We start from the raw sequence: 11,923 nt of genomic DNA, 5'->3' as shown, positions 1-11,923 counted from the left end.
CCTGCGCAGGTCGGAGGGCGAGGCAGCGAGAGGGACGGTGCAGGGGAGCCCCCTGCGGCGCTGACGATCTCGGTGATGCGAGCGAGCCACTCCTCGTAGAGGTCGTCGACGGGACGGTAGTGTAGGAGCTCACGTGCCAGGAGCAATGCGGTGTTCGCGTCCGTGGGGGCGCGACAGGCGTGGGACGACGAACCAGCTGGAGTCAGCGACGGGGTGGCGGTGCGGCCTTCCCGCCGCAACGAAGGATGCAGTGACGAGGCCTGCTGCTCGTTCCCCGCCGGGCCGGTGGCGGCGTTGGTGGCAGGCGACGGGGAACGACGGGGACACCCACCGATGGGAGCCGTCTGGGCGACACGGGCGGCGAGAGCTGCCCGACGCTTAGCTCGAGCCCGACGAGCATCAGCCATGGACAAGACGGAAGATCGAACGCGAAACAACGGAAGAAAGATTCTGGCGCACCCCTACCTGGCGCGCCAAATGTCGGATGTTGGGTTCCGGTAGACCCTTGAGGTTCAAACTCTAGGATGCGCACGAAGATCTTCCCCCTACCGATCCCCGTCCGATCACCTCATGAGAATCTAAGCTAAACGATGAACAACACAAAGGACGCAAGATTTATACAGGTTCGGGACACCGTTGTGGTGTAATACCCTACTCTAGTGTGTGGTGTGGTGGATTGCCTCAAGGGCTGATGATGAACAGTACAAGAGAAGAACAGCCTCGCGAGAGGTGTTCTTGAGCTGGTGCGATGAACTGCTAAGGTGAGTTCAATTGCCTCTCGGTCTAATGAGTACTCAATCCGTCCTCTATCTCTGTGGTGGCTAGTCCTATTTATAGAGGCCCTGGTCCTCTTCCCAAATATTGAGCGGGAAGGGCGCCAACAACAGCCATTTTGAAGGGGAACATCTAGTACAAGTTATCCTGACTAAAGTTGGTCTTCGGCTGCCAAAGGCGCTGGCGGTGATGCCGTCTTGGGCTCCAAGGTGACCTCCATCCTGCCGCTCTGCTCGTCTTGGTCTCGTTGCACTGAAATGGCAACCTTTGCCTGATGCCTCGGTACTCCGCGCATGTGCTTGCCCCCTTTGCACCAAAGAGGAAACAAGGACACTGCATAGGCCGCCGCCCGCCTGCCGCCTGCCTGGTCTCGATCGTCATGGCTTGCGTCATGAGCACCTCGTGAGGTACCCTGCCTTGATCTCTCCGCCTCCTCGCGAGCCTGCCTGGCAAGCCCGTTCCTGAGGAAGTCTTGTGTCATCCGCCCCACGAGGCTTGGCCCCTCGCGAGGGTCTTGAGTCTTGTGCTGATGAAGATGGGCCGTACTGGGCCACCACTTGAGCCACGCCATAGGCGGCGGGGAGGCAAGTCTGGGGACCCCCGTTCCCAGAACGCCAACAAGATCCTTCAAGTAAGTTGTCATGTTGCATGCAATAAAGACTGCTTTCTAAATATGTATGACTTATTAGTGTGGAGAAAATAAGCTTTATACGATCTTGTGATATGGAAGCAATAAAAGCGACAGACTGCATAATAAAGGTTTGTATCACAAGTGGCAATATAAAGTGATGTTCTTTTGCATTAAGATTTCATGCATCCAACCATAAAAGCACATGACAACCTCTGCTTCCCTCTGCGAAGGGCTTATCTTTTATATCGATATTTATTGCATTATGGGCTGTTATAAGAATGATCATGATGCCCTCATGTCTGTATTTTATTTTATCGACACCTCTATCTCTAAACATGTGGACATATTTTTCGATGTCGGCTTCCGTTTGAGGACAAGCGAGGTCTAAGCTTGGGGGAGTTGATACGTCCATTTTGCATCATGCTTTTATATCGATATTTATTGCATTATGGGCTGTTATTTCATGTTATGTCACAATACTTATGCCTATTCTCTCTTATTTTACAAGAGTTACATGAAGAGGGAGAATGCCAGCAGCTAGAATTCCGGGCTGGAAAAGGAAGAAATATTAGAGACCTATTCTGCACAACTCCAAAAGTCCTGAAACTCTGCGAAAGTTATTTTTGGAATTAATAAAAAATACTGAGCAGAAGAAATACCAGAGGGGGCCACCCACTGTCCATGAGGGTAGGGGGCGCGCCCTACCCCACAGGGCGCGCCCCCTGCCTCGTGGGCCCCCTGGCAGCCCTCCGGTGACCATCTTCTGCTATATGAAGCCTTTTACTCTGAAAAAAATAATAAGCAAGCTTTCGGGAAGAAACGCCACCGCCACGAGGTGGAACCTTCACCATTGTTTGGGCCCAGAGGAAGGCATTGGGAAGTAATAAGTAGATGATGGGTTGCTAGAGTGACAGAAGCTTAAACCCTAGTTTATGAGTTGCTTCGTAAGGGGCTGATTTGGATCCATATGTTTCATGCTATGGTTAGGTTTACCTTAATACTTCTTTTGTATTTGCGGATGCTTGCAATAGGGGTTAATCATAAGTGGGATGCTTGTCCAAGAAAGGGCAGTACCCAAGCACAGGTCCACCCACATATCAAATTATCAAATTAACGAACGTGAATCATATGAGTGTGATGAAAACTAGCTTGACGATAATCCCCATGTGTCCTCGGGAGCGCTTTTCTCCATATAAGAACTTGTCCAGGCTTGTCCTTTGCTACAAAAAGGATTGGGCCATCTTGCTGCACCTTATTTACTTCCATTGCTTGTTACCCGTTACAAATTACCTTATCACAAAACTATTTGTTACCGATAATTTCAGTGCTTGCAGAGAAAACCTTACTGAAAACCGCTTGTCATTTCCTTCTGCTCCTCGTTGGGTTCGACACTCTTACTTATCGAAAGGACTACGATAAACCCCCTACACTTGTGGGTCATCAGGTAGTACCACTCCCGTGAGCGGTAGTGATACGTCTCCAACATATCTATAATTTTTGATTGTTCCATACTATTATATTACCTGTTTTGGATGTTTAATGGGCTTTACTAAGCACTTTTATATTAGTTTTGGGACTAACCTATTCACCAGAGGCCTAGTACAAATTGCAGTTATTTTGCCTATTTTAGTGTTTCGCAGAAAAGGAATATCAAACGGAGTCCAAACGGAATGAAACCTTCGGGAGAGTTATTTTTGGAACAAACGCAATCCAGGAGACTTGGAGTGGATGTCAAGAAAGAAACGAGGCGGCCACGAGGCAGGATGGCGTGCCCTAGGGGGGTAGGCGCGCCCCCACCCTCGTGGGCCCCTCGTGGCTCCCCTAACCAACTTCCTTCGCCTATATATATATATATATATATATATATATATATATATTCATATCCCCTAAAAACATCCAGGAGCACCATGAAACCCTATTTCCACCGCCGCAACCTTCTGCACCCGTGAGATCCCATCTTGGGGCCTTTTCCGGCGCGCTGCCGGAGGGGGAATCGATCACAGAGGGCTTCTACATCAATGCCATAGCCTCTCCGATGAAGTGTGAGTAGTTTACCGCAGACCTTCGGGTCCATAGTTATTAAATAGATGGCTTCTTCTCTCCCTTTTATTCTCAATACAAAGTTCTCCTCGATCTTCTTGGAGATCTATTCGATGTAATTCTTTTTGCGATGTGTTGGCGAGATCCGATAAATTGTGGGTTTATGATCAAGATTATCTATGAACAATATTTGGATCTTCTCTGAATTCTTTTATGTATGATTTGTTATCTTTGCAAGTCTCTTCGAATTATCAGTTTGGTTTGGCCTACTAGATTGATCTTTCTTGCAATGGGAGAAGTGCTTAGCTTTGGGTTCAATCTTGCAGTGTCCTTTCCCAGTGACAGCAGGGGCAGCAAGGCACGTATTGTATTGTTTCCATCGAGGATAAAAAGATGGGGTTTATATCATATTCCTTGAGTTTATCCCTCTACATCATGTCATCTTGCCTAATGCGTTACTCTGTTCTTATGAACTTAATACTCTAGATGCATGCTGGATAGCGGTCAATGTGTGGCGTAATAGTAGTAGATGCAGAATCGTTTCGATCTACTTGTCGCGGACGTGATGCCTATATACATGATCATGCCTAGATATTCTCATAATTATGCACTTTTCTATCAATTGATCGACAGTAAATTGTTCACCCACCGTAATACTTATGCTATCTTGAGAGAAGCCACTAGTGAAACCTATGGCCCCCGGGTATATTTTCCATCATATAAGTTTCCGATCTACTTTATTTTGCAATCTTTACTTTCCAATCTATATCATAAAAATACCAAAAATATTTATTATCTCTATTAGATCTCACTTTTGCAAGTGGCCGTGAAGGGATTGACAACCCCTTTATCGAGTTGGTTGCAAGGTTCTTATTTGTTTCTGTAGGTACGAGGGACTTGCGTGTAGCCTCCTACTGGATTGATATCTTGGTTCTCAAAAACTGAGGGAAATACTTACGCTACTTTGCTGCATCACCATTTCCTCTTCAAGGGAAAAACCAACGCATGCTCAAAAGGTAGCAGGTAGTACCGCTGCAGCCTTTTTAAGGACACCAAAACTGACACAACTTCTGCAAACGGACTCCGAATTCAACGTAACCAAGTTTGTTGGAAAGCTAGCGACAAGGGCTAACACAATCTTGATAGAAATAACAATAATAAGGAAATTAGAAAAGGCCCATAAGAAAATGGTGAGAACCCTTCCTAGAATAAGACTGGCAAAACCTCCAACACCGAAAACGCAATAGAAGAAGCATGTGAACTCCGTTTTCAATGAACTCGAGCTTGTCAGGAAGATGACCATAAGCTCCAAATCTCACATGGATAAAACCAAACAAGAACCAAGAAAGGTGGTGCAAGCATGCAATGGTTTGAGCTCTCTACGAACGATGCGATGAAGCTACTCACTTGGGAGCCCCCTTGATAGTACGACAATCGATCCTATAACCCGGTCTCCAAACTACCACCATGAGACCGGTAAAATAGAGAACCTATCAAGGCCAAACCTTTGCCTTGAACAAAGTCCACTTGAACTAGATGTAGACGATCTTGACTTCCTCAAGTTGGACCACCTTTCTTGATTGCGTTGGCTCGGTGAAGACTAGTAGTTTGCTCCCCCATACTCCACTATGGGTGAGCCACTCTTCGGCACATATTCACAAGTCCATTGTCACCACAATGGATGACAATCTTCAAGCACTTGATCTCTTCATGATGCATCACTTGAACATGCACACTACAACCTAACCCTACAATGAACTCTCACGAAGACCATGGGTTAGTACACAAAGCATAATTGGCAGTGCTTACCATACCATGGGATCACTTGATCCCTCTCGGTACATCTTCTATGCTTTGTGTGTTGGTCAACTTGATTCACTCCTTGACTTAGTCTTGATCAGCCTCTCACATGACCAATCTTTGGGTAATTCCTTGAATAGCACCTTGGTCATCACGAACTCTCCTTGAAACCAACAAATGGACTCCAAGAAAAGCCTATGGACAAATCCTTCAAATATAACTCAAGGCAACCATTAGTCCATAGAGATTGTCATTAATTACCAAAATCAAACATGAAGGCACCGCATGTTCTTTCAACGGTGCCAACTATGCTCAAGAAATATATGAAAACTAGTGCAATGGAGGTTCTACTCCGCATTGTCAACATCGATTGGCTCCATTGGCTTGGCGAAGAAGCACCAACTCGAGCCAATTTTGCACTGGAAGAGTGCATTGATAGGAGAGAAATGGCATCGCATGTTGCAGAAGAAGATAGAGTTACAAGGTTGCTCCTGGAGCTGTATCAAAGGAGGAAGAAGAGGGCTCTAGCTCTGCTCTCCCCCTCATGCGTGTGTGTATGTGGATGTGGTGGAAAAGAATGAGCCCCCCCGCTCTGGGGGCTCCTAGGAGGTCCAAGTATAGGACCACCCATGCTACAAAATATCCGAGAAAGAGGGTGGACCCTCACTGCCAGTGTCTCTGGCCTCCAGTGGGGCCTGCCAGCTGCAGAGTCCTATTGGTTGTGGGGCCCGCCGACCGCTTGTCGCTGTAGCATGTAAATGGTGGCGTCATGGAGTGGTGGGCACAACGCTTCAATAGTGCCGGACCGCCCGGGCGTTGATCGCCTCGGTCAGCGGTACCGACGACAATGTAGCCACGCCCCCATGCGGCGGGGGGCGTCTCGCCCCTGTTACTGGTATGGTTGGATGTGACAGGTGCTGACCCCGCCGGCTGCCACCAGCTGGCCCGACAGAGACGCTACGTCCAGCCGACCTCCAGCGGGAGGAGACGGCCGAAGGGGGTAACGAGGGAGTCGAGCCGTCTCGATGTTTTGAAATGTTGACTTGTCTCCTTGAGCATACCTGGGGGTCATCCCGCGGACACTGCCCAAGAAAACTTATGAGATTATGATAATCTAGGTAAGTGGATTATATAATCTACAAAACAATCTGCCTTGTTGTCTGCCATCCACATGATGTAAACAAACATGGCCATAACTTGCCTATTCACCCTTGTGGCATGGTGGATTATATCACCCCGTGAGTTTGAACACACTAATGTGTTATTATGAACCATGTCCCACATGATTGATATGAGACTAGGAATATGATGCATATTGCAAACAGGGCATCACAATACACAACAAGTTATGGAGACAATAAACAGGCCACATGGGCCTCGGGGATTTCCGTAGGAATTATTGTAAATAATAAATAGGCTAAGCCAAACAATTCCAATAGAAGAATCCCCGGATCTCCGGATCTACCCGATTTTGCACTAGGGTTTGGAGGATTTGGGTGAAGTGAGAACAGGGAGATTTAGTGGAGCGCATTGATGGAAGAATGGGCGTCACATGTCGAGCGGAACAAGATAGGGTTTCAAATATTGTGATGGCATTGACGGGTAAATAACATGTTGGATAACTCTTACAGTAAAAGAACAAAAAATAATCTGCAATAAGCCCCCTCAAGGCAATTTATGAGATTATGATAACAGTCTTGCTAAATCTCAGTCGACTGAGACTTGGTTACGTCTGAGTCGATGCTATATTCGTGAGATTTTACATTGAGATTTGTGCCAAAATTTGTTTTGAGTTTTTTTTCCTTTTTTACATGTTATATCACTTGACGGAGAGTTGGTTAAGTCTTAGTCAACTGAGGCCTGGCCACACACTTATGATAATCTAGGCAAGTAGATTATATAGTCCGCAAAATAATGTACCCTGTTACGCTACCCCACAGAATAATCCATGGGCTAAACAAACATGACCATAGCTTGCCAGTCATTCGGAGGCATAGCGGATTATCTTTATTATATATGTAGTGGTGACACGATTATCACCCGGTGTTACAGAAAACACGTAATTCGAATTAACATAAGACATATATAGTGGTTATACTGTTATATCTTTATTATATCACCAATAGTGGTCCATTGCTTATAATCTTGAAACTGAAGCGCAACCCTGCTCGGCATGTTGAGCCGGGAGCCAAGGAGCGAGCGCGTCAACAAGCCTTCTGATGTCGTCCGAGGTATGAGCTGAGCTAAGAGTAATTCGCAACCTGCCAGTAGTTCAACAATCAATCAATCTCGGTTGAAATAGACCCTGCCTATCTGGTTCACATACAGGGCAATTTGAAACCTGCTTGAGTTGGGTGGCACCACGGGCGGTCTGATTGGTTGGACGAGAAATCCAGATCTCAGAAGATGCCTGCATGCAGTTTCAAACGCGGGAAGCATGCATGATCGAGAAACATGAAGCGGAGCACGCATCGATAAAGGGAAATGGTAGGAAAAAGGTCGGCGGAAGGTGGAACCTGTGAGCCTTGACCGCCGCTTCCTCGCTTCCGACGAGAATGACGATGATGGGGCTAGTTACGTTGAGTTTGGTCAGAGAAGCAAAATACTGCACGTGCTCCCAGATGACCGATCTTCGCCATCTCTCCTTCTTCGAAACGTGGATTGCAGCTGAATCATGGTTACTATTATATTCTCTCAGGTTAAAAAGAAAACTGATCCCCCGCAAAAAAAAAAAAACTGATGGTGAATGCTCAGTTCAGTTCAGTAAGCATGGAAAATCGGCAAACAGTACCATGCACAGAAGCAACCACGGGCACCGGCAAAGCTGTCGAAAATATGAATGAGCGGCCTCGCGATAGAATCAACCTCTTCCATCTGGTGCTGCTCACCACAATGCAAACAGTTATTCATAAGGCTCAGACCATGAGATCGATTCGGGTCTAGATAAATATTTTTGAGAAAATCAGGTCTCAATTACAATCATAATTTTGCAGTTGTATGGCATAACCTAATTTGCAGCATTACTCTTGGTTTTGATAAGCGTGTTTCCTATTCATCTGTGCAATAGGTGCTTAAAGAGTATTACCTGCATGCTATGAAACCACCCTGGCAACCAACTCCCTTGCTTAAGGAGCCAACACATATGTCAATGTCATTTTCACATCCAAACAGCTCAGGTATGCCACCACCGTTCTCGCCGCAAAGAAGCGTTCCATGTGCCTTGAATACGCAATGATAACCATTATTTGTCGATACAAAGATCTGGAAAAATCTAATAGCTGAGAGAATAAAAAGAATACTAACATCATCGACGACCAACAAAAATCCATATTTGTTGCGTAATTTGACAAGTTGAGGCAACGGAGCAAAATCCCCATCCATGCTGAACAGACTGCGCGCACATTGTAATTAAAAAGATGGCTTAAGTAGTTAAGTTTAGTAGTACCCTAACAATATGCACGTGCATGAACAAGCAGCAAGCACTAGGTGTTAATTCTGACGGAGATATCAAGAGTACTTATTTCAATGGCAGGTTATTACTTGCCTATCTGTGACAACAACTTTCTTTTCCATTGAGCAACTGGACCTGTACGTAACGATACATAAAATCAAAATAGTTATTGCTAAGTAATTGAAGGCGTGGCTAAATATGTATGCATACTGCCAAGTGATGGAAAGGAGAAAAGACGCATACAGCAGGAAATCAAGGTGCGACATGTCACAGTGCTTGTAGACGAAGGCCACTGCTTGGTGCTGCCTCTCCACGAGGCGGATCCCATCAATGGTGGAGGCATGGTTCAGCGCGTCTGAGAAAATTGCGATCCTCTCATCCTCTGCGGGTTTGCTCCCAGCGACCAGAAGAGAGCTGATACTGCCCAGTGCAGTCATCAAGGCCGTGTTTGCGGAGAATCCGGTGGGACAAAGAAGGCAGTCCTATACAAGTCATAGAACAGATAAAAGAATAAAATAAAAATCAATCAATGTAGAGGTGAAGAAATCTCGTGATGGTTCGCAGTACTACTCTAGGGTTTTGATTTCCACGTTGCAATCTCTCTCGCTCGCCTAAGTCCACTGGGCACAGGCGTCGGCTAGCATGCCTCTGGGTGTCACGGAGCACGGATAGAAATTTTATAGAAATAGCAAAATCATAGGAAGTGAGATGACATGCATCTCAATTTCTATAAAAGAAGAGATGCCATTTTGGTGTATAGATAGGAATTTTTTCATTGAGTCTAGGCTAATGTTTCTTTTTTTCTAAAGTGTGAAAGATTGATCTCTATCCTACATAGGAATAGGAATCCATTCCTACAAACTAAAGGGCTTCAAAGGAATTTTTCCTTTGCAAATCCTATCCTATACAATTCCTATAAAATTCCTACAAACCAAATGAGGCCTTAAATGTTCACTAGTGCAGAACCGGCCGTATTACCGGTTCGTAAGGCCCTTTAGTGCCGGTTCTGTAACCAACACTAAAGGATGGAGACTAAAGGTCCCCCCTTAATACCGGTTCAGCACGAACCGCCACTAAAGGGCCACCACGTGGCACGAGCCAGCGTCGGTGGTGAGGAGACCTTTAGTACTGTTTTTTTAAATAAAGCAAAAACAGCCCACCTACTGGGCCGCACGGCCTCCATACGACTAGAAACCCAACCTCTAGTTGGGCCAGGATGCAGGCCCGTACGACCCAATAGGCCCCACAGGGCAGAAGACTTGCAATAGGCCCACAAAGGCCTGCTTAGAGAGGAGCTCGACACGGTAGCCGCGGCGGGGCTTATAAACCGGTGTGAGCTCCTCTCAACTAGCGAGGTGGGACTAAACATTGTGCACTGCGGTTGGCAGCGCACCCCTTTAGTACCGGTTGGTGGTACGAACCCGTACTAAAGAGGGGGGGGTCTTTAATACTGGTTGGAGCCACCAACCCGTACTAAAGGCCACCACCTCTTTAGTACCGGTACTAAAGGTTCTCCATGAACCGGTACTAATGAGCGTCACCCGCCTAGCCGTTGGGACCGGCACTAATGGTCACATTAGTGCCGGTTCAATTACAAACCATGAGTAATGAGCTTCACATTAGGCCCTTTTTCTACTAGTGGTTGCTGCCCTTCCCTCGTCTGCGACCATCGATCAAGTGATGTTTGTGAGTGGCATGACCATTGAGCCAAATGTGTTTGACACTTACTTCAAATTCAAATGCTCTCTTCGCGAAAGAACTTTGTGACTTGATCGCTAGTGTGGAGGTTATTAGATCTGGTTTGGGCAGGTCGATTGCTTGCCTCCTCACGGGGACGCCAATAAAAGACAAACAAAAGAAGATAGGCAAAGACAAAGTGGCGCCATAGGCAAGGCGTCCCTGACTGCTTGATGGATAATCTTCGGTCTCTCGGCACGTCCTCTTGGATTGAGTTGTCGTTGTGGGTTGAGAGGTGCATGATGTCTTGTGTCGAGGTGTTCTTGTCGGGGGTCACTTGGCGTAGGAGCAATGTCGGGGTTTATGGATTTTGTGTATTCGAAGAGTGGCGGCTGCCGCCAGTGTGGTTGTGAGTTTCTTGCCATGTGAGTAGTTAGTCTGTGCTCCGTTTGTATTGATTTTTGCCCGGTTTTTAATTAATTAACTGATCAATTTTCTTCTTCTTAATTAATTGATGAACCAAACCCGTTTCGCAAAAAATAAAATATACTATTGTTTTGTACCTCTTTTTTCTGCAGTTCCGCCAGTGACTCCTCCACCAATTTGTGATAAGTAGTGTACCCGCAGATCAACGAAGATCCTCTCGGCCCCATTCCATAATCTTGAGCTGCCTGACAAGCATAGCATGCACAAATTAGAGTTGCCAGGTAGCTTGTTCAGAGTACGTGCCGCTACAGTCCTACTAGCAAATGAAATAGTAAGAACCTTGACTGCAGCCTCGCGGACTGCCGGATGCGAGCTGAGGCACATGTAGTCGTTCCCGGAGAAGAGGATCAGTTCCCGGTTCACCTCGTCGTCTTCTTGGCTGCTTACCTCGCCATCTAACCAGAAGTCCAGAACGAACGTATGTAACCCGTTCATTTAGTATGGTTACAAGCAAGCAAAAAATGTGGCATGCATTTTCCTGCACGGCTGAGAGGCAGAGGTATATGGGCACTGACTTGCGGCGAGCCATTGTTGGATGGAGGTGCGGTCGACCTGGATCTCGACGGTGGCGCGGTCCCAGGGCCCCGGTCCGGCGAAGCTGGTTTCGGAGGGCGGCGGCGGCGGCGCGAGGGCGATGAGGCGCGTGTTGAACAGCAGTCTCCTAGCGGCCAGGCTCGCGAGCGCGCCGTCCACGAGCGCGTCCCACTGCGCCATTTCGTCTCGTTCCGTCGCTCGGCACGGACGGCGAGGTGGCGTGGATGAGAGGAGATGCAGGAGGAGACAGACAGAGCTGTATTTGTAGCGTGTATGGTATGGTACAGTGCGCTAGCTGACACCTGAGACAGCGTGGAAATGCATGCATGCATGCAGCGTTGGATTGGATGCGAACGGGCGACGGGGGCGCTCCCGCATTTCCTTGATTCGGATATCTGCTGAATCATCGATGGGCCTATCATTTCGATTATTGCACTTGGATTTGCTTGTAAATGGAAGGGCTGTCTAATCCACATTCGTGTGTTTTGTGGCCAAGCACAAACTGGGTGTTGGCGGCAGCTAAAACACCC

The 11,923-nt window shown here is 47.1% G+C and overlaps 1 protein-coding gene across 2 annotated transcripts; it reads right to left on the bottom strand.

Annotated features, from left to right (window-relative positions):
- Positions 1–7,209: 7,209 nt before the first annotated feature.
- LOC123065619 (8-amino-7-oxononanoate synthase) lies at positions 7,210–11,645 on the bottom strand. 2 transcript variants are annotated; one of them, XM_044488864.1, is made up of 11 exons: positions 11,375–11,645; positions 11,139–11,254; positions 10,937–11,044; positions 8,940–9,178; positions 8,790–8,831; positions 8,549–8,636; positions 8,331–8,464; positions 8,037–8,125; positions 7,762–7,912; positions 7,587–7,655; positions 7,210–7,506 (listed from the first exon to the last, which is right to left on the bottom strand). In XM_044488864.1, the coding sequence occupies exons 1-11, from the start codon at positions 11,571–11,573 to the stop codon at positions 7,383–7,385; spliced, it is 1,359 nt and encodes a 452-aa protein (XP_044344799.1). In that variant the 5' UTR covers positions 11,574–11,645; the 3' UTR covers positions 7,210–7,382. The 2 variants fall into 2 exon arrangements, 1 of the variants encoding a protein (XP_044344799.1); XR_006431092.1 differs by having other exon boundaries at positions 7,351–7,506; positions 7,762–7,926.
- Positions 11,646–11,923: the final 278 nt, after the last annotated feature.

This window comes from Triticum aestivum, chromosome 3B, assembly GCF_018294505.1.
Source record: "Triticum aestivum cultivar Chinese Spring chromosome 3B, IWGSC CS RefSeq v2.1, whole genome shotgun sequence".
Taxonomy (NCBI): Eukaryota; Viridiplantae; Streptophyta; class Magnoliopsida; order Poales; family Poaceae; genus Triticum; species Triticum aestivum.
This window is presented reverse-complemented; position numbering and strand designations above follow the sequence as displayed.